Source organism: Protopterus annectens, chromosome 3.part0 (assembly GCF_019279795.1).
Source record: "Protopterus annectens isolate FY-2018-M chromosome 3.part0, PAN1.0, whole genome shotgun sequence".
Taxonomy (NCBI): domain Eukaryota; kingdom Metazoa; phylum Chordata; order Ceratodontiformes; family Protopteridae; genus Protopterus; species Protopterus annectens.
This window is the reverse complement of record NC_056731.1, coordinates 679,734,768-679,758,761: the sequence shown is the minus strand read 5'-3', so window position 1 is coordinate 679,758,761 and position 23,994 is coordinate 679,734,768. Positions and strand designations below refer to the sequence as shown.

At 40.3% G+C, this 23,994-nt stretch overlaps 1 protein-coding gene across 1 annotated transcript in view; it reads left to right on the top strand.

The window, feature by feature from the left end:
- ADAMTS16 (ADAM metallopeptidase with thrombospondin type 1 motif 16) overlaps positions 1-23,994 on the top strand; it is a 1,625,291-nt gene that overhangs the window by 312,764 nt on the left and 1,288,533 nt on the right. Inside the window, exon 6 of the mRNA XM_044065078.1 lies at positions 19,387-19,470. Within this exon, the coding sequence (XP_043921013.1) occupies positions 19,387-19,470 (84 nt within the window). The remainder of the gene's footprint in view (positions 1-19,386; positions 19,471-23,994) is intronic.

Here is a 23,994-nt window from a genome sequence, read left to right as displayed (position 1 = left end):
AAAGATCAAGTGTAGTAATAGTGCATTCATAGTCTTTGTCGTAGCTCCTTCCAGTAACAAAATGTGGAACTGTACCTCTCATAATATGGAACAAACGGGCAAAATTTAGAACACTTACTAACAGCTTGCTTGTTTGTGTCTTTCGGCTTTTCCCGGTTAGGGGTCGCCACAGCGGAACGCCAGTCCGCTAATGATTGGTAGTTGATTTTTACGCGACGAGTTACCAGCCCTGATGCACAACCTTCAATGAAGGTACGCCCATTCACGCATGTCTCGCAGAAGGCGCTCTAGCTGAGAATCAAACCGGACAGCGTCTTACAGTGAGGCGACAACGCTACCGCAGCACACCACCACCTTGCTAACAATTTAAATTAGGAATCTCATAGGATATTTTATATTTCTAAAATATTCTTTTGACAAAATAATATGATTCAGTATAATTTGCCAGGGGTGTCAGTTAAAAAAAATATTAACACTGAATGTTTGTCAGACCCTGTCAATGTGGGACTGCAAGGAACATGGACCCTTAAGTGTCAAAATGAGGAACATTCTTCATGAAGAGGTACAGTTGAGAAGTATGGTATTTTCCATAAATACTGTAATATATTATTAAGCACATAAACTCCAAATTATATTTTTTCTAAACTTTCACAAACAAATTTTTATATTTTGAAAACTATACAACTTAGACATATATTGTTAGAACATTTTTGTTAACCAGACATAAGCTTTCACATGACAAGAACATGTTTATTGAGATGTTTACAAAAATATGAAAGCATATGCTTAATTTTATAATTAGCAAAACAAATAATACTGGATATCTGTCAAGATGTGCAACCTACAGTTCAAATATCAAAGACAGTTTTCTTCAACAACATGTAAAGTTTCACCAAATGTCATGCAACAGTTTGTAAGTCACTTGTTTTGTGAAGTATTAAATACATATGGAAATATTGCTTATTTTCATAATTACTAATGAACAACTAGCAATATTTCCAGTGTAGTGTGATGTAAACCAGTACTGACAGCAAATGTTCAAGTCTCCCATATTGGTGTCTCACACGATACACCGTGAACAACATGTAGGTCTCTCGGTTATGAAAATATGAACATAAATATAAATAGTAAGTGGCAAAGAAAGATTAGTTTCTCCACTGCAGGACATTCTAGACTAACAATCTTAGTGTCATTTTGTTTAAAACTTCTTGACCTTTCTAATACTGTCTGTTGTTAGTCACTTAATTAAAGAAGCCAGACCCAAAAAGGTTCTGGATACCATAAGGCGGTACGGGTGTGAACTGGAATTATACCAAAAAGTAGTTGTAGGCTTGAGTGAGTTAACATCAAATAAACCTGCCTCTGCTGCAAAATCATTTAAAGACATTGCAGAGACATTACAGAAACAACTTGAGCCTAAAGTTCTTTGCAGTTGCTGTGTTGTTCAGATTCTACGGGAGAAAGTTTTCCAAAACTGCATACACTAGAGGAATTTTGTCAATCTAGAATATCTGATACATTAAGAGACAGTGATACATTAAGAGACGAGACTTGTGTGTAAAACACATTCCAAATGCACGTAGAAAACATTGCAATATAATTCTGCAAGAGATTCAAAAAGTAGTGAGTAAACAGCTATTTAGGTTTCTCTCAGTCATACTCAAAAACGTATGTTTTACAGCACCACATGAGCTTATTAGCTATTTAAAAATGATTGCAGGAAATGTCATAAGAAATGTGTGTACAAATGGATGAGTGATTGAAAATATGCCAGTGATGACCACACAGTACATGGAAAGCATATTCCAAGCTTTAGGTGTGCATGACTTCCTTCTACTAAGCCAAATATTAGAAGTATATCCAACAAAGTCCATGAACTCCATGCCACCATAGACTTGTACTCCCCAGATATAGTCATCCTGACAAAAACCTGGCTAAAACCTCACATTACCAGTGAGCAAATACTCCCTACAGGTTATGGCATACTAAGAGTAGACCGGCTAAACAAGAAAGGAGGCGGTGTAGCTATAATATTTAAGCAGCATCTAAACATCCAGATCTTAAAATCATCAGCTCCACAAATAGGCAATGAAGAAATAATATATACCAACCTCAAAATAAACCAAAACAAAACCATCAACATAATTGGATGCTACTTCCCACCTGGCCAAAACATCCCTCCACTAGAAAACCTCCTCAGCTGATCTACCCACCATCTCCCCCAAGAAACTATAATTTTAGGTGATTTCAGTATTGACTAGCAATCCTGTTCTGGCAACCATCCAACCCATCATGTAAACCTTCATGGCTTCACCCAACTAGTCCAGTCGCCAACCAGGATAAATAAAAACACCAACAAGCACACTACCCTGGACTGGATCCTAGTCAGTAAGAACCCCCAGTTATATATAACAGGCTGCTTATCAGATAGCCTCAGTGATCACTCCCCAACATTCCTACTGAAAAAATACCTATACCAAGTTAAACCTGTCGTCTACCGTCAGATACGTAAAAAAATAAACTTTAACCCACTCACATTCATCTCATCCCTCAAAGAATGTAACTGGCATCCTCTAAAGTACCTCAGTCTTGATGACGCAGTTGAATTTTTTAATACTACCTTCCTGAGCATCCTTAATTACCATGCCACCATAAGACTTTCCAGAATCAAAGTACAACCCTCCCCATGGCTACAGAAAACCACTAAGTCAGAAATGAAAAACAGGGATAAAGCCTGGGAGTACTGGCGCAAAACCAAGACCCCCTCAACTAGACAGAAATCCTAGAACTACGCAATAGAGTCAAAAAGCTAATAAAACAGGACAAATTCCAATACTACCAGTCTGCCCTAGACTCCTCCGAACACAGCCCCAAACAATTCTGGTCCTCCATAAACTCCATCCTCCACCTAGGTAAAGTCAGTACCCCTCCTCCTAACATCCCTCACTCCTCAGAAAATATTGCTACCTCATTCAACACACACTTCACACAAACAATACTATCACTAGCTAAACAACACAACCCCCCCTCCCCTCCAACCCACACCTTCAACTACTAATCTCCCCACTGCCTTCTCTTTTTCTTCTGTACCTACCTCCAACATAAAAAAACTCTTAACTAAACTTAAACCCACCAGATTAGCAGCAGACAACCTCTCAAGTGAATACCTGGATACATGTCCATTTTCAGTAGAGGGCCGGGGAGAAAAGCTCCAAGCATAGGTAACAACATAACTTACAGCATAACATACAATTTATACAATAATAAGATAATAGTAGAACATTGTTGAGATTCTAAATATGGAAAAAATTATAGAGTCCATTTTTTTTTTTTTGTAAAGCTAATATAAAGATTCTTACAAAGTAGTAAAAAGGGAAACTTGTTAGATACTAGTGGGATGTTAAATAACTGGTTAGTTCAGGTCAGCATCCATGTCCAAAAGGTTAGCAAAGTATGAGGAGAGCATGATTGAGGAGAGAAGTATTAGTCAGGGTTAGAACAGGGACAAAGCCAATGTGTTTTAAGGCATTCTTTAAGGCATTTTTTGAAAAGCAAAGTAGAAGAAAGAGTCAAAAGTTCACTTGGAAGTTGGTTCCAGCTTTTTCCCACTGTATTAGAGAAAAGTGAGTCCCCAGCTCTGTTGTTAGGTTTAGTAGTTGAGACTAGAAGTTTATTAGCTGAGCGTAGTGTTGCTAAATTTTTGTATGGGGTAATAAGGCTAGAGAGGATTGGGATATTATTAGTGTGGTGAAGGATTTTATGAGTCATAGTAAGTTGTTGACATTGGTTCTGCAGTTCTAACCATCCCAATTGTTTAAGGTTGTGGCAGTGGTGGGTTCTAAAAGGGGCGCTAGTGGCAAATCTAGCTATGTTATTGTAGCTGGTTGCAAGTTTGTTAAGGTTGTTTTTGGATAGATTGGTATATTTGGCTGAAGCATACAGTAGGGTAGAGATAAGGTGGGTCTGGGCAATAGTGGTTCTAGCTAATGGTGTAAGGAAGGGCTTGATTCTATAAAGAGAGCCAAGTTTTCTGTTGACAGATTTTATGGTAGTATTAATGTGATTGTCAAAGTTAAGGTTGTGGTCAATAGTAATACCCAGGAGATGAGTTGAAGTATCAGGGGATATGCTAGTTCCATTGTTGGAAGTTACTGTGAAGTGAATTTGTGGTGACTTTTGGGTAGGAGCAAAAAGCAGTAATTTTTTTTTTTGGGGTTCAGGAGGAGGCAATGTTGCATGAACCAATTTTCAACAATATTAAATACTGTTTGGGTGAGGGTTTGTAGAGAGGTTGGGGACTTGGCTGTGCATCTTAAAGTAGAATCATCTGCATATTGTATGCAGGTGGCTTGGGGAATTTTGGCATTTATATCATTAATAAAAACTGAAAAGAGAAGATGGCCTAAAATAGAGCCTTAAGGTACTCCAATGTTGACAGAGAGGGGCATAGAAAGATTATTGTCCCACAGCACTGCTTGGTGCCTGTTTTCCAGATAGGATTTAAACCAGAGTAATGATTGTGGGTCAAGTGATAGGGCTTTTAGTTTGTCCATAAGTAGGTGATGGTTAACCATGTCAAATGCTTTTGAAAGGTCAATGAATAGTGCAGAGGAAAGAGAGTTGTTATTACGATGTTTGTTTATAGAGTCAGAAAAGGATAGGAGGGCAGTAGTAGTGCTTTGGTGAGGCCTGAAACCATGCTGGCAGTTAGCAAGTAGATTAATTTGGAGGAGGTGGTGTAGTAATTGTTGATGTATACATTTTTCCATTATTTTAGCTATTGGAGAGAGTAAGGCAATTGGTCATAAGTTAGAAAGTTCAGTAGATGCACCGCCTTTATGTAGAGGAATGATATGGGAGACTTTCCATATGGATGGGATTGTGCTTTCTGTAATTGTCCTATTAATAAGGATGGAAATGGGATAGGCAATGGCTGTGGCAGCAATCTGCAGGTATTCTGCTGAAAGACAGTCAGCAGAAGGGGTGCCTGGTTTAAGTTTTTGTAGGCGGGTGCAAATGAGGGATGTAGGTACTGGTTGTAAATGGAAGGTAGGGACTGGGCTATTTGTAGTATTAGATGGGCTAGTGCTAATAGGAGGTAATGTGTTAGCTAGAGTTTGAATGGCGTCAGTGAAGTAGTTGTTGATGGCATCAGCAACTTGTTTAGAGTTAGTATAAGGGATACCTGTTGAGGCAGGAGGTTTAGAGTGTCCTGGTTGAAGTAATTTGTTAATGCTTGACCAGAACTTTTGTGGTTTTTGCTGATATGTTTGTTGGAGGTGCAGGTAAAAGTTTTTTTTTGTCTAGTAGAATGTATTTTTTTGGTTGCATTATGTAGTTGTTTAAAGTGAAGGTGGTCTGTTGGGCTTTTAGATGCTCTCCATTTAGCCCAGATTTTATTTCGTAGGAGGATCTTTTGTCTGGTTTGTTTTGTGAGCCATGGGGCAATTTTGGTTCTTACTCGGTTGGAGCGAGAGGGGGCATGATAATCTAGGATCTGTAGGAATCTAGTATTAAAGTTGGTGACTGCTTCATCTAGTTGAAGATGATGCAGTGGGGACCAGTCACATTCTTTGAGTTCCCTTTGGAAGCTGTCTGGATGAAAATGTTTTTTAGAGCGAGAGGTTTTGTAAATATTATCATTGGGGCTAAAGGTTTTTGTTTAATTGTATAAGTTAGAACATGGTCACTCATATCATCTGGAAGGGTACCTGATTTATATGTATTAGGATGGCTGTTTATAAGGATCCAGTCTAGGGTAGTTTCTTTAAAACTTGGTTTATGGATTCTAGAAGGGGAGGTAATTATTTGGGAAAAAACATATAGATTTATGTGGGAGATAGGATTTGGGGAGCTACAGGTAGCCAAGTCTATACTAAAATCACCTAGGACAATGGTTTCCTGAGGTAGATGAGTAGTAAGGCAGCTAAGGATGTTTTCCAGAGTATTGATATAATTTCCAGGGGGGAAGATAGGCACACATTATGTAGATAGATTTTGAGTTGTTGATTTGAAGTTTAGCAGTAAGGGTTTCTGCATTAGTATCTAGGGGTAGGAACACATTAAAGGATGAGACCTGAAGTTCTGATTTATACAGAATGGCTACTCCTCCTCCTTCTTTTGTCTTGGGGTCACATAGCAATTTGATAACTGGCTAAAAGGGGTTATCAACTTACTTTTCATCTATGACTCATTTTCAGACATGACACAAAATGATGAAGTTGAGAACTATAAGGAAAGACACCTGGTCGAGGGGATAAGACTTATTGTGGCAAAGACTCTCATTTATAATACAGGAAGACCAAAACAGAATGTGTGAAAGGTAGTAAGGAATGGTTGTGGGAGTGATAAAGTAGAAGTGAAAGTAGCAATGGCAGACAAAGGAGCATAAAATGCAGACACATATAGACAGGGATAGTGCTAACGTAAAAGATGGAGACAACAATGGATGGATACAGACAGTATGTGTACACTTGGAGATGGGGGAGACAAGACATTAAGCAAGTATGAGAAATAACAGACATAGTACAGGAGAATGTCTTGATGAAGATACGGCAAGATATATGGCAGATTCCAGATCAGTCTAGAAGACAACCCACCAAACATTAGTCTTCTCTGTTGCTTACATCATATTCTGGGTTCACCTCCCATGTTCTGATTGTCAGAGACTGCATGTCATATGACTTGACCAGCTGCACCAGGAGGTGGGCAGTCATTTGTTGCTGCACCTCTGATGACATCAGCCTCCACAACTACTGGCAGAAGAAAAAAATGGGCACCTCACCAAGATACTGTCAGAATAAGTGGAGCCTTTGCCCCCTGCATAAAGGTGGCCACTCTGGACAGTTTTCAGCCCTCATATTGCCTTTAGTAGGATGACTAGTATATCCCTACTGAGAATCAGACCTGATTACCACTGGTGAATCAGTGCCAGAAGCATCGGCTAATGCAGGCTGTGGTGAATGTTGCCTCTCATCTTCCACAACTACAACTGGACATGCAAAAAGAATAGAAAAAAAAAAGAAAGAGCACATTAGCCCACAGATATATTACACATAACATGGCAGATATAGAGTGCATTTCACATTGCTTGTGAAACCTGCTGTCACGAGAGGTGTTCTGTCTCCTGTGACATCCCCCCATGTTAACATGAAGTTAACACAATACAGGGGAAAAAAAACTAAAGCTTATTGTCTCTTTATCTCTGTCTACACTGCTTGACAGTACAGCTGATGCCAGTGGCATCACTCACCATTCTGGAGCTCATACCAATCATCTGCCTTGTAGAGGGGGCAATCATAATAGCCCAGCGTGTGCTCCTCAAAATCCCTAGAGAGGTACAACAAGAAAATATTCCTTTCCCTTAGATACCAGGCAGGACTCCTTTTGTTGTTAGCACCTGAGGAAGCCATGTCTACTCACAGATTCACTTAAGGAGCAAAATGGTGTTCTGTATGCGTGAATGCGTGTCTGGACATCATGTGGCATATATATTAGTGCAGCGCTATAACACTGTGAGCAGCACAGGTTGTGGGCATAAGCATAGTGTACACATGTTTCTCTAGCCCTAGGATTTTCATGGTAGTAGTAGTACCAATCAGCATATCTGACTCTAATAGTGATTCAGAGAAAGGCACACTAAATATCCTCATAAGCATAACCAGTGAGGCTAGCTAAAAGGCCCTTATTAAAATGATATAAAGCTTTTGTGTCATTTTGCATGAAAACAATTTAAGATGAACAACTGTGTAATCAGAACTTTAATGAATACAGCTGTGGATTTTGAGGAAGGCATACTGATGAAAAACAAGGCACCCGGCAATGTACCTCTGCACTGTAATCAATATTCATGGTGGAAGGTAGCAACAAGGACATTGATATGTAAGTATGGTAACACAGCACTATGTCATGTGGAGCTATGGGGGAGCACACCATGGTGTACTTGTGCCTAGGGAAAGACATACCACACATGACATGATTGTGCTTGTACACATGGTGAGGCATGATGATACATTAGCATGTGCAGAACACTACAGGGATCAGTATTCTGATACAAGTACTGATGTCATGGTAACATGCCCATTGGTGCAGCACATGCAGGAATGGGGGTGGTTACAGCAGTAGAAGATAGAGCTAACTGTCATCCATGTGTGGGAAGGAGGACAATACACACACATGCAGGTCATCCACAGAAGGCCCTGCACGCACCAACCAATGTTTGCAACCTAATGGTGTACAGGTCTTGCCATAGTGTCAAGAATGGTAGTAGCTATAAAATTTCACCTTCAGGGTGCTTCAATTGTTACTGCAGGCACTTCCTACACATTGCATCCTCTGCACAAGTAACATGGACAAGGTTTATAGTGACCTTGTGTGGCAGGAAGTGATACAGGACATCACTACTGTGTGAGGCAATAATAAATCTCAACAACAATGACAATGAAGGGCAACTGATATGGTATTGCATGCAAGAAAAGGTCATGGGACATTGCCAAGATCTTATCTATCACAGGAGGTGGACCATCTGCATAAAAGTAGCTCACAGACATGAAGGAATTTCTGGTGTCTGTATCTGGGGAGGATGACTGGACCCTCATACTGGCAGTAGCTTCAGTGCTGGAGCTGGAATCATGATGACCACATAAATGTCTGTAGGAAATAGACCAGGTTAGTAATAGCTGTTACATGTCTGTATTGTAGAGTGCAGTGCATATATTGCAAAACTTCTTCACCAAAACACTTCCTGTAACCATCTACCAGATACTTCAAAGGTTCAAATGTAACATCCCACACAAGAAAGAATGTATGTGATTATATGCTATTCACACATTGTGTCATCTGCCAGTATTAGCAGAAGGGTTTAGGCATTTGCTTGGCTGCTACTACAGGTAGCTTGTGTTTATGCTTTTACAAGTTCTACTTGTGGAGTGTCCAGCACAATAAAACAACACATATATAGTGTCACCAAGTCAGTTGTGGCTGACAGTAATGGGAACATGTATGTGGCACAGTCTAATGACACAGTGGCACTGTCAGCAACAATAACATGGGAAGGATCACACACGTCCTCCACATGCCAGGCCACTCTGAATGGAAGGCTGAACCCCCAACCTCACCACTATTTGACAGATATCCCATAACCTTGAGCACTACACAGGCTACAGAGCAATCCCCATCCCCCATGACATTTGTGAGGTTCACTGCTTCTCATGCGCACAAGTTCCCCATAGGGAAGATGCATGGTAGTTTGCAATGCTGCCATGACTCCATGTAGAGGAACTGTCGAACTTCCTTAGCTGACACCAGCAACAATCCTAATGTGTCCCTTTAGATCATTGAGAGTTCCTGTAGCTAGGTTTGTTAATATTACCCATACCTTAGGGTTCACTAGGATGATCAATCCTTGCTTCCTTCTTGAGTCTGCTCATGAGTTACACAGTTCAACAGCTTTTGATTTGGTTTCCGTATTCACACTAAAACAATGAGTAACAAGGTCACACAGGCAAACCAATCAGTAAAAACTTGTATTAGAGGTAACATGGAATATATGCAAATGCCCCCTTAAGGACATCAGGTATTTCAGCTATATGGCAGTTCTTAATGCCCATGAGTTTTTTTTTTCTTTTTTAAGTCTGTTATGGACAAATTCAGGCCAATAAAGCCCATCCACACTAGTTGTGGACATGAATATTTTAGTCATAGTCCACTTATGCTGTACTGATGAGGCAATAAGAAGGTTGAAGCATGAATGTCCATAGCTAGTGGGATTTGGCTTTATTGGCCTGAATTTGTCCATAACAGACTTAAAAAGGAAAAGTCATGAGCATTCAGAGCTGCCATATAGCTGAAACATTTGATGTCCTTAAGGTGTCAATTGCATATATCCCATGTTACCTCTAATACAAGAGGTTTTAAGGAATCACACAGTGGAAAATCTAGCTTGGCTGGATTTTTCTTTTATGTTTTACTGATTGGTTTGTCTGTGTGACCTTGTTACTCATTCTTTTAATTTGGTAGTTAGGATATTTTGCAGGCACCCTAATGGTTATGGACATCAGCTGGGTATGACAACCCTGTGTTTCCAAAGGTTAGCTAAACAGCCCACTTATGCTGTGCTGATGAGACCATAAGAAGGTTGAAACAATGTCTGCAGCTAGTGGGGATTGGCTTTATTGGTCTGAATTTGTCCATAACAGACTTAAAAAGGAAAAAAAAAAGTCATGGGCATTCAAAACTGCCATATAGTTGAAACACCTGATGTCCTTAAGGACTCATTTGCCTATATCCTATGTTATCTCCAATACAATACTTTGCATACTGTGCTATTTTGTCCCAGATTGGACACCCTACTAGTATGCTGGAATCATCTCGTCCCTGAGCATTTGCATGACCTGTACTGATGTTCTTCATGTTTCACTTTTGCAGTCATTACATTTGGGTTATCTGCTTCCAGGTAGCCCTCAGTCAACCTGATTAACAAAGTCTTGGGTCCTGCATCGGTTGCTGTCCCTTCTTCCATGATGTCAGGTCGTCAGGGGTATAAAACATGCAACCGGCGCCATTGCATCAGTCTCAGCAGAAATAGTTTGCAAGTGCCGTTCGCCGACTCCTGAAATTTTCGTTTTCGAGTTTCAGAACTGAAGTCTTCAACTAAAGCTAAGTACCCCGTTGGGAAACGTTTTCTTGCTCCTTACCGATGTCAGTAAAAGTTAATAATTGCATTACTTGTAGAAAGCAAATACCTCATAAAGATTTTCATTCGTACTGTATTCCTTGCCTAGGCCCTGACCACGATGAACCTTGCTGTCGGTTTTGTGCTTTATTTAATCAGCGCACTATCCATCGTCGGTATATTTTCATCTCTAAATATTTCGGTTCTTGGTTTAATTATCCAGAAATGTCGTTGGTTAGCCATCTGACTACCGGGATTCTGAAAAAATGCAAAGATAAAGACAGAGACAGGCCGCTGAGGTCCAAAACTGCCGACGATGCTTCTCCTAAGCCAGTCGCCAGTTCGCCGGTACTCAGTGAGGCACTTTCGCAGCCCCTGGTGCCCACTGCTTCTGATTCGCAGGCCTCTACTGAGACCCATTCAGAGTCTGGTATGCTGCGAAATGCTTCAACTATGGAACCCGCGGATGTCTCTACCTTGGATGGGTCCGGAGCCACTGTGCAGGCACCGGCTTCTGAGGGTGCATTCAGGCCTACGGACTTGCATATTAAACCAACGTCTCCATCTTTACTTAGGCCTAAATCGCGATCCATGCCTAAAAAACCGATGCCCAGGCCATATGCTCAGGCCTCTATGCCTAAAAACAAATGATAAAAATGGCTGAAGATCTAATAACTCTAATCAGGGGTAGCCAACCCCTGCCCCTTCTAAGAGGCCTAGGACTGAAGTTGATTATGAATCTTCTGATCTGGATTCTGTTTTTTCTGATTCTTCTGATGATCTGGATTTGCCCTTATCTACTTATGAAGATTCTGATGCAGAGGACCCCATTCCCTCTGCTTCCCCTCCTGAGGATTTTTCTTTTGGGGAAACCTTACATACTCTAAGGGAGCATTTCAAAGGTTTTTCTGATTCAAAAAAGAGGCTTAGGGATTTCCATCTCCTACCTCAGCATGGGCCTTTAGCTATTCCTCCTGTAGTAGACATTGTTGATGGTTTTTCGGAATCTAGTTTGGCCCCTGATTCCCTGCCTCCTGCTCCCAGAAAACCTGATGGATACTACAGGGTTCCTGACTCCCACAAGTTCCTTTTCAAAAATCCTATTGCAGATCCAGAGACTATTTCACAGGGGCCCAAGAGCATTAATGCCTTTACTGCTAAAAATTCTTCCCCTTCTGATAGAGACTCCAGGGTGCTGTATAGATGGGGTAAGAAAGTTTACACTTCTGCAACCTTGGCCATTAGGGCTTTAAACTGCCAGTTTCATATGTTAAAGTATCAGCAACATGTTATTAGAATGCTTAAACAGAAAATGATGTTGATTACTGACTGTGTGGAAAATAAAGAATTACAGGATTTAATGCATTCTGTTGAACAAGTTGGAAAGCTTACTTTGCAATGTGGTTTTGATACATTAGAGGCCTCTTGCAGGGCTGCTGTTACTGGGTCTGTGCTCAGAAGGCATGCTTGGCTTAAGGAGCAATCTTTGCCTGATCATGTTAAAGCTAAAATTTTGGATGCTCCTTTAAATCAGGACCACCTGTTAGGCAACAAGGCTGAGAAAGTTCTTAAAAAGATGGAAGATAAAGCTAAGTCTATACAAACTGTTAAAGATTTTTTAAAAGTTCAGCCTCCTAGATTTAGTAGGCACTGGCCCTAGTGGTCCTTTTCAGCCCCTTCCAGGTCTTCTCAAGCCAAACCCAGAAACAGCAAAAACCCCAGATTTCAGTCCCGGGAGACACACAGAACTAAGCAGTGGGGGGCCTCCACTTCCAAATCTGGGAATAATAAGACTCCCCCCTATAGTAAACTGTCTCAGTGACTTCCTTTTAAAATTTCCAAACACTTATCAACTGACTGCCCCTTTGGAGGGAAAGATTGCTCTTCATGCAAAGAATTGGGAACTCATTACCCAGGACAAATGAGCTTTAAATATAGTGTCCAGGGATACAGATTTCACTTCCACATGTTGCTAACACCAAGTGGGTGGCTGGACCTACCCCCAAATCAGTGGGCAGAGGTCCAAAAACAAGTACTTTCTCTCTTAAGCATGGGGGCTATTCAACTGGTACCAGAAGAGGAAAAGGGACAAGGTTTCTACTCAAGACTTTTCCTGGTACCCAGAAAAGACAATTTGTGGCATCCTATCCTGGACCTGTCTACTCTATACACCTTTTTGGCGATTCCAAAATTCAAGATGCCGACTCTTCACCAATTGCTTCCTATGCTAGGCAAAGATGCCTGGTTGGCAACACTAGATTTAAAAGAAGCATACCTGCACATCCCAATCAGGGAATCTTGCAGAAGATATCTACGCTTCAAAGCAGGCTACACGCACTATCAGTTCTCTGCACTGTCCTTTGGCTTATCTACTGCACCCAGGGTATTCACAAAGTGCCTAGCTCCAGTTATTGCATTTTGCAGGCAAAGAAATATTCAAATACACCCATACCTGAATGATTGTCTAATTCAGGCAGAAAGCCAGGACATACGTTTGAATCATCTGGCCTTTGTAAAAAGGGTTCTAACTTGTCTGGGGTACACCATAAATGAAAAGAAATCACACCTGGTACACTGTCAACAAATTATATTCCTGGGAGCAAGCTTGAATTGAATACAACTTCCCAGATGGCTTACCTCACGCCAGAGAAACAAATTCATTTGCCAACCTACTTCAAAGAAGTGGCCACAAAAACCCTGCTATCTGCAAGACAAATACTGCAAGCCTTGGGGTTGATGGCCTCCTGCATTCTTCTAATTCCATATGCAAGACTGCATATGAGGAAACTACAGTGGTATCTAAAAAGCCTATGGTATTAACATTCTCAAGACCTAGAAACAATGATTCCTATCATACCTTGCCTACTCTTAGAGTTCCTTTGGTGGGCAGAGGCCTGCCACCAAAACAACTACCTTTCACACCACCCCCTGCCACCCAAACCCTAACAACAGACGCATCAGACTATGCATGGGGGCTCACCTGGCAGGGGAGTGCATTCAGGGCAAATGGAACCCAAATAAATTGCACCTGTATATCAATCAAAAAGAAATGTTAGCTGTACAGAATCCTCTGACAGCCTTCAAGGACCACAGTCTTCCTGGACAACTAATGGTAAAGACAGACAACACCACTGCTATGTGGTACATAAACAAGCAGGGGGGTACACATTCTTACACCCTCTGCAAACTAGCCATGCATTGTGGAACACAGCCTTGAGCTACCAAGTGCACCTACAAGCTTAATTCCTGCCAGGAAAATTAAATACACTGGCAGACGGACTAAACAGAAACCTCATGGACCCACACGAGTGGAAACTGGAACCAAGGATTTTCAACATGTTGACAAGCAAATGGGGGAGCCCAGATGTAGACCTGTTTGCCTGTCCCCAGAACAACCAATTGGACAAATTTTGCACAAGGACTCCCCACAAACAAGCCTGAAAAGTGGATGCTCTGTCCTTCAGCTGGAAAAACCTATCAGTCTATGCCTTCCTCCCTCTGCCTCTGCTCTCCAAAGTACTACTAAAAATCAAACAGGACAAACCAAGGATGATTTTGATTGTTCCAGACTAGCAACGTCAACACTGGTACACCCTCCTGCGCAGTGTGTCATGGTTATCTCCATGGCACCTGCCTCAGACTCCTTCCCTGCTGTCTCAGCAGGAGAACCAGACTCTGCACCCTCAGCGTCTAACACTGAACCTTGCAGCTTGGCTAATTACTTAATCTCTCCTTTACCGTCCCTCAGCAAACCTGTGATGGATATCATTTTATAGGCAAGGAGACCTAGTACTAGAAAATCTTATGCTGAAAAATGGAAAAGATTCTGTGCCTGGAACCAATTTTAAGGGATGAGCACAGCAGTGCCCAATTTATCTCAGATTTTACAATACTTAACTGAGATGCTTCACAAGGGCCTGTCTTTTTCCTCCACTAAAATCCACGCCTCAGCCATTTCAGCTCATTATAACACAGAACCTCCCCTCTTCTCTCATCCACTGCTCAAGCAGTTCCTCAGAGGAGCCAAAAATTTGAGACCACCCAGGAGAGCTCCATCCCCAGCCTGGGACCTTAACTTTGTTTTGGAGAAACTCACTCTACCTCCTTTCGAGCCAGCTGTTACTGCAGACTTAAAATGTATTTATTGGAAAACAGCTTTCCTTTTAGCAATCACTTCAGCTAGAAGGATATCTGAAATACAGGCCCTTATGGCAGTGGAGCCTTTCATAATCTTTCATGTGGACAGGGTGTCCCTCAGAACCAATCCATCCTTTATGCCCAATGTGGTATCCAGTGTGGCACTTAATCAGTCCATTCATTTGCCAACCTTCTTTCCCATTCCACAGAATAAAGGGGAATGGATACTGCATTCCTTAGATGTGCACAGACAACTTAGATTCTACTTGCACAGGACTAAACCTCAAAGGGAATCTGAACAACTGCTTGGGGTATTTGCTGCAGGGGCAGAGGGAAAGGCTATTTCAAAGTAAACCATTTCTAAATGGATAAGCCATTGCATTCATTTCTGCTATAAGCACCATGGAAAACCTATCCCCCAGGGGATCAGACCTCACTCCACCAGGGCTGCGTCTACCTCTACAGCCTTTCTCAGAGGCGTCCCTACCAGGGACATCCTAGAAGCTGCTACTTGGAGTTCTGTACATACTTTCACCAAGCATTATCATTTGCCAATTTTCTGTAAATCCAGAGCTGTCTTTGCCACTGCAATATGCAGGGCCTTATAGCTGGCCCTAATGCTATCTAAATTCCTCATCCCAGCCATAGCTTTGGGAATCTACCCAAATGTAATGACTGCAACAGTGAAACACGAAGAACATAGTACAGTTGTGTACACTTACCATAAATGTAGATGTTTGAGTGTATTCACCGTTGCAGTCCTGGTTACCCTCCATCTAGCCTCCTAACTTCTTTTGGCTATACCTCTTCTTTCCTTTACTATGCTTAAAAGCCTTTTGGGTGTATTTGATTTTTTGTTGGAGGTATATCTTTGTACTTTTATATTTATTTGCTTCCCATTAGGGGGGTACCTGACATCTGGGGCAAGAAAAACTGATATAATGGCGTCGGCTGCATGTTTTATACCCCTGACGACCTGACGTCATGGAAGAAGGGACAGCAACCAACGCAGGACCCAAGACTTTGTGAATCAGGCTGACTGAGAGCTACCTGCAAGCAGATAACCCAAATGTAATGACTGCAACAATGAATACACTCGAACATCTACATTTATGGTAAGTGTACACAACTGTACTTTTTGTGCAGTGCTGTCCACTAATTGTCTATGAATCCTTGTCAAAGTAGTTTTTTCTCCCTACTAAGAAACTAATTTCTTTGAAAATTATCTTGGATTATTAAACAGACTTTTACTTTAAAGCAATCAAATTTTGAATTAAAGTCAAAAGTTTACGTATTTGCCTAAGAAATAAATAATATTTTCAGCTTGTGTTTGTAACATAAATAATTCCATGTTTTAGCTTTTTTGTCTGCAGATTCTTCTTTTTTTCTAAGCTGTTTTTTACACCAAAATGTGTTAATAGTATACCTCTATGAGTTTTAATTGAAATCTGTTTGTCTTGTTATGGAAGTAAAATGCTTACAGAATGTTGTACTGCTGTACTGCTAGTAATTTTGTATAGTATGTTGTTCTGAGGAGAGACTGCGGTGGTGGTGCTGCGGTAGCGTTGTCGCCTCATAGTTAGACGTTGCCCGTTTGATTCTCAGTTAGAGCGTCTTCTGTGTGGCGACATGCGTGAATGGGCATTCCTTCGTTGAAGGTTGTGCATTAGGCCCCTGCAAGCCAGCATGTAAAACTCTACTGCCAATCATTAGCGGACCGGAGTTCCGCTGTGGCGACCCCTAACCAGGAAAAGCCGAAAGACACAAACAAACATGTTGTTCTGAGGAGAAGCATCACTCTTTATTACCATTAAGATGACTGCTATGCTCCATGCATGTTGAACTCATCAGGTAAAATCTTCCTCAACGTTCATTTGCTCCTCTTCCTACCCATCAGCCTTTGTACTCCTCTTTTCCTCCATTTTTCCCATCACTGAAATGCTTTACTTGCATCTTGGTCACCTCAAGTGACTTCATTTATTTTGTAACAAGATTTTTTTTTCTTGTGCTCTTTAAGTGTTGAGTATAGGTTGGTAACCATTTTCAGTTATTGCTTTAACTCTGTGTTTTGTTAATTCTCCATTTTATTGACTGCATTTTTTCCTACCTTATGATATATTTTACCTGTTGGGAAACCATCCTCATGATTTTGTTCTTTGTTTACCTTAAGTTTTTTTTTCTACTTTTTTTTTTTTTTTTACATAGAGGCCAGTAATTCTTTGTTTTATTATTGTCAGGCTTTTCTTGTTACAGTAGGGAAAGGCTACTTAATTAGCCACTTTGACACGACTGTCTAGCGCCTGTACTAACTTGGGTCTACTTTTGGTGGTCTTTTCTAAATTTCAGGTTTCTTTTTGTTTTTGCAAGTGGAAGTTTTTACTTGGTGATCATTAGAACCAGAGCTGTTATCCGCAGTATGTCTTTTTCCTCCTCTTCATCAACAGGTGTGCAGATTCCATTTGGCTTTCTTAATCTGATCTCCAGTTTGATGATATAGAGCTTCATCAAACTTCAGCCTTTGCCTGCTTTTCTATGGTTAAAGGGCACTGTTTTTCTTCCACTTCAGACCAGGGTTTTCCTACCTTTCCAGGTTGGAACTTAATAGCTTTAGTCAGATTTACCCCATAGGTGAAGTGCCAGCAAGAAGCTTTTATTCATTGGTACTTCCCAGAGTGGTGTGCAGGCATTTCTTTTTTGAGCACTCTCTTTCTTTGGCATTGTTTTACTATGCGAGAAGTCTTGGGTTCAACTGCCCCAATGTCAGGACATTTTGGTTTGTTCTGTCTTTTCTGTGTGTCTGCAGTATTGACTTTGCTGCCATAATGGGCTGATATCAGTTCTTTAGGTGCTGGATCTCCTCCTTTAGGTGCACTGATATTTTTGTACCCCTACATGGTCTGACATTAGCTCAAGTTAATGAAACATGCTCAATGAGTTAGGAGTCAGGTCTAGTGTGAGGTCCAACCTTCACCATTCAAGTTCTGCATTGAATGTACATGTCAATAAGTGCACATTGAAGCTGGTTTCTGCCCATCCAGCTCCAATTGAACCAGTATTGGGTTGCCTGTGTTGGCTACTCATGACTCTATGAGTAAAAAAATGCCAGTGTGTGTTACACCATCTTCGACTAAGTGCTGACTGCTTGAACTGCTTTGAAGAGACTGTTGTTGAAAGTTTCTTTCTTACTCCCTTTGGAGGCAGGTTAAAGTGTTTCACCCTCTCTTTATTTCCCAAGTTGAGAGCTCTATTGCTTATTCCTTTCCTTGGGGTACAGGTCATATGTACTGGGAGCAATGCTGTCATCTGTGAGAAGTATCAGAGTTTTCCTATAAGCTCCAGCTCTTCCTCTTAATATGCTCACTGGAATCCAATATACAGTGGGCATTTGTGATATATGTTTACACTTTTGAATGTGATGTTTTCAAGCAGACAATCACCTTTATGCAATCCCCAATGTACACTGGTGATTCTACCACTGCAATTGTGTCTCGAGTATGCACCCTTCCCCTCTACATGGAGAGAGGTGAGCAGGTAAAAGACACATCACTGCTGTTCTCACGCATGGTAACTCCACGATGTGTCAAGTTGATAATTGGACCATGGCACAACTGGCTCACCCATTCTGGAGGGAAAGAGGCGTGTCAAGTTCACCACTTGGGTGACATCTTGCAGGAGTACTAGATGTTGCACCCATGGAGTAGGAGTCTATGATATATGCTGCCATTGTGCCTAAGAAGAAAGCCCAACACGTACTGAGACATGCTCCCTGCAGCCAGAAGCACTCAGTGGAGCTTAGTGAGCCACCATAGGGGAGTGAGTATGCACCACAAAGAAAGGAGTAAGTTACTTTGCAGTACCAAAAAGCTGGCTAGCTCCCTATCAGCCTCTCCTGGTCGTGGGGAATGAATGAGCTGATTGTGCTACTCAGGTAAAAGAGAAAGGGACATAGGACTTTATTTTAGCATGGGATGCCAGGCTCTTACCCTATAGAATAAAAGGGCTGATTGATTGCATGTAGAGGAGCCGTAATAGTCTTTATAAATCCTTTCAATACAAATGACACAGGTATTACACTGAAGAGTGCTATTTATGCATTACTTTTGGACCTTTTTTTCATTTTTAAGTATTTTTAATCCAACGCATTACACTATTGTTTGAGCATTGTTCATTTTGTAGCTCACTACTGTGGCTCAGTTAATTCTTTATTTTTGATTGTAGCAAATGTTGCCAGTACAAAAATTAAGAACGTCTAATAAAATAATTATAACATACTTCAAGAACTCAGTGAGAGTACAGTGACTGACAGGTTCTGAGTTACTTTTTAAGCAAAACGTTGTGGCTTTAGAGGCGATTAACTATATGTGATTTTTTTTCATCTGAAACGAAAGTGATCAGTTGTACTACATTCACAAAGCTTCACTTGACAGTATGCAGTTCTTCTCATAAAAGTAAAGAGTGCAGTATTTTTACTTCTTGTTTTGACTGTCACATTTATAAGTAAGGTTGAAATTCTCAGAGCAAAATAATTTGAGGCCAATACCCTTGTCTAATTATGTTTTAATTTTCCTTTGTTTAAGGTATCTGCTTTATTTAAGGATGGAACTATAGGAGGCAACATCAATGTAATAATAGTTGGCCTTATCCTTCTGGATGAAGATCAGGTAGGAGGAGACAAACGTTACCACTTTCTACTGCTCAAACTATCTCTTTGTACATTCTGACAAATGAATTTAATGTGTTGTCTTTTAGTTCCAGTTTTAACCATTGCTATGTGTGGTTTATATGTATGAGATTCTAGGTCCACACCTATAGAACTTTCCGCTGCATCAGATGTCCTTGCATCACCTCTGACTCAGCATAGTACTATTTATTTCATGTTATTTATTTTGTGTCTGTGCTGTAACATTTGTATTTTTTCTAGTTTCTGTCATACCATGCCTTGTTGTTATTGTTTTGCTCTTGTCTGTGTTTTTCATTTTCTAGACAGCTTCTTCCTTATCCAAATGTTAGCAAGTTAGAAGAGATATTTTACTGTCCTAAATTGTGCATCTGTAGTTTATTGGGTAAAGCATTCTGATTCAGGATTAAGAGGCTCAGTGGAACTGTAAGAGCACTTTGTGTTATAGATCCCAGTAATGCCATCTCTGTATGTTTTCTAAAAAAATATAGCAATACTTTTGGATTAAGTTGTTACATATGGAAATGCTGGCCCACACAATTCCACATTTCAGTAACATTTGCAGATACTGTAAGGGACAGTATACCAACTTGCTTTTGTCTTCCTGATCTGAAGCATAGCTGGCCTTACTGCTAGATGAACTAGAAAGCTGTCTAGGGGCACTTTTCTGATGCTTATTTATTTATTTCTATTAGTAAATAATATGACTGCTACATTTCTTTATTGAAATTAATAAATGACCACGTGGTAGCCCTGTTTAAAGTAGCTGTAGCTGTTGTGCTCAATGAAGGAGATACTTTGAACCTGACCTCGTCCCTGGATTTGTAGGATTCCTGCTCTGTCCCACCCCACAATCTAGAATATGTTGAAAATGTGTTGTCTAGGTGTTAGACAAGACAGAGAAAAGGGAAATTAAATGGTGATGGGTAAGTGTAAAACAACAGCAAGAGTTTGGAGGGTGAGGTAGGTACTTTTTTAAATTGTCAGGCAACCAGATATTATGGTTAGTGTATGGTACTTTACCGGACTAATGCTGAAATGAGTGTTTTACTTTAGCTGCTTTATATAATTTTGAAACAGAGCTGAAATACATTACCTTGGCCTCTATTTTATTATATTTTTATTTTATTTTGCTACAGTAAGGATTCTGAGGTGTACACAGTTAAAGTAGTTGAAATGATGAGTATTGCTGATAAATGCCTGTGGATAAAAATGTCTTACCTTGCAGTTGTTTGCACATTATTCTGCCCTTACGAGATTAATGAGACTTGTGTGAAGCAAATTGGGAGTACTTTATTATAGCTGCTGTATGTCTGAAACAAAGCTGAAATAAAATACTGTGACCATTATTTTTTCAAATCACAGTCACACTTCTGAATTGTACGCAGTGTAGAAAGAAGCTGTAGCTAGAGGGTGGAATCAAGCAGTCTGTGAGACAAATTGACTGATCCTTTTGTTTTCTGCTCAATTTAAACAGGCTGGCATGCAGGGCTAGTGTGCATTTTTGAAGTAAAGTGGCATACTTCTGAAATGTAATACTATGCTTATCATTATTCCTATTATTGTCCTACAAAATGTTCGTAGGACATAACAGAAGTTCAGGTAGTTTTGGTAAAGTCGACATTCCTGAGTTGTTGACTTTCTTAAATTATCACTTTGGGTTATGTGAGCGTTCGACATTTGGATTTTCCGACATTTTAAGTCAGGTAAGTGATGACTGACGCAAGAATGTTGCAGATTTAGATAGCAAACCTATATTTTATATATATATATATATATATATATATATATATATATATATATATATATATATTTGTACATGTGTAAATATATATATATATATATATATATATATATATATTTATAAGTAAACACTTGCCCATCGTGGGGAATAATGCCCTTTTCCCCATTGCAGTACAGTCCTGGAGTTGGTATATATATTGTTGGGGGGGGATGTGGGGTGCAGGGTTTTAGAGAGATTGTTGTGTTTTACTGTAGTTTTAGGCAAATGTTTACTTACCCAGGGAATACTTACACAATTCGGCATTTTCGTTTTTGCGATTCTTGTCTCGGCCTTTTCGTATTCGGTATTTTGAATTTATAATTATTCAAAGTAGTTCCACATATATAAATATATATATATATATATATATATATATATTTATATATATATATATATATATATATATATATACATATATACATATACATATATATATATATATATATATATATATATATATATATAGATAGATACATAGATATAGAGATAGCTGTGTATGTATATATATATCTATATATATCTGTACATACATATAGATAAACACATATGTGTCTGTGTGTGTGTGTGTGTGTGTGTGTGTGTGTGTGTATGTATATATATATATATATATATATATATATATATATATATATATATATATATATATGGGTCTAGGACTATTCACTGAAAGCACATTTCACTGAAAGTCAAATGACTGTGCACAAAACACTGACAGCTCAATTCACTGAAACTCAATTCACTGAAACACATTTCACTGAAAATTATATATGGCCTTTTCCCCACTGTTGTGTGACCCTGGAGTTAGTATATATAGTAAGGGGGGGGGCATAGTCCCCCCCATATTTTGGATATATATTAAGTTCAGAAAAGAGTAATTTATTGGAATTGCAAGTATCCATGTATATAGTTCAAAATATTTAAAATAGGTGGAGGGCTATGCCCCCACACCCCCCTTACTACATATACTAACTCCAGGGTCACACAACAGTGGGAAAAAGGCCATGTATAACTTTCAATGAAATGTGTTTCAGTGAATTGTGTTTTCAGTGAATTGAGCTTTCAGTGAATTGTGCACAGTCAAATGTGATTCAGTGAAATGTGCTTTCAGTGAATAGTCCTAAACCCTTATACATATATATATATATATATATATATATATATATATATATATATGTGTGTGTGTGTGTGTGTGTACATATACCTATGTTGGTCTACTTCTAAATCCTGAAATCCCAGAAGACCAAACATTATTTTCGCTAGGCGAAAATAAAGAATGTTTGAAATCCCAAATAGCCAGATGTTCATCGTGTTTCACTGCTGCAGTCATTACACTTGGGTTATCCTGCCGTCAGGTGGGCCCGCAGTCGGCCCGAGTTCCAAAGTCTTGGTCCGGCGTCGGTTGCTGTCACCTCTTCCCTGACGTTAGTGTGCCAGGGGTATATAAGAAGCAACCAACGCCATTTTCTTCAGTCTTTCTTGCCGCGCGGTGCCCGAAGCAAAAGCAATTCGCAAGTGCCGGTCGGCTGACTCCTGAGATTTCAAATTCAATTTCAGAACCGAAGTCTTCAATATTGCTAAGTACCCCACTGGGGAAACTTTTTCTTGCCTCAGACTGATGTCAGTAAAAGTTAATAATTGTATTTCTTGTGGGAAGCAAATACCTCATAAGGATTTTCATTCTTACTGTATTCCATGCCTAGGCCCAGATCACGACGTCTCTAGTTGTCGGTTTTGTGCTAGATTTAACAAATGCACTATTAAACGTCGGTTTGAATTTGCTCGCCATTTCTTTGGGTGAAGGTTTAATTATACAATGCCGTCTGAACAACCGACGACTGGAATGCACAAAAAACGCAAAGATAAAGATAAGGAAAGGCATCCGAGGCCCAAAACTGACGACAAAGCCTCTTCTAGGCCAGTCGCCAGTTCGCCAGTTTTCAGTGAGGCGCTTTCGCAGCCCTTGACACCCGCTACCTCAGAACCACAGGCCGCCATCAACTCCCACGTGGAGGTGCCTAGGCCTCTGGATACTCAAGGTGTTGGACCAACGGAGATTAACCCTTCAGATGGGTCTGGAGCCGCTGAGCAGGCATCGGCTTCTGAGGGTGTTTTCAGGCCTACTCAACTTACCATTGCAACTACAGCCAAGACTAAACCTACATTAAAGACAAAAAAGCAAGTACAGCATTCACCTGGACAGGCCTCCCTGCCTAAAAATCAGATGCTCACGATGGCCGAAGACTTGATAACTCTGATCAGGGCTTCCCATCCCCCTCCTGATAAAAGGCCTAGGCAGCATGCAGATTATGATTCCTCTGACCAGGTTTCAATATATTCTGATTCCTCTTCAGACCAGGGATATTCTTTACCCCCTATGAGGATTCTGATGCTGAAGAATCAATTCCTTCAGCTTCTCCTCCTGAGGATTATTCTTTTGGGGAAACTTTACATTCCATGAGGGAGCATTTCCATTGGGAGGGCCAGGATAACTCAGAATCCAAGAAAAGGCTCAGAGATTTTCTTTTACTGCCTCAGCACAGGCCCCTTTCTATTCCGCCACCATTGGACATTGTGGATGATGTTTTCTCTGAATCTAGTTTAAATCCTGATTCTTTACCCCCAGCTCCAGTCAAGCCAGACAGGTACTACAGACTCCCTGACTCTCACAAATTTCTTTATAAAAACCCTGTTGCTGACCCAGAAACTATTTCCCAGGGTCCCAAA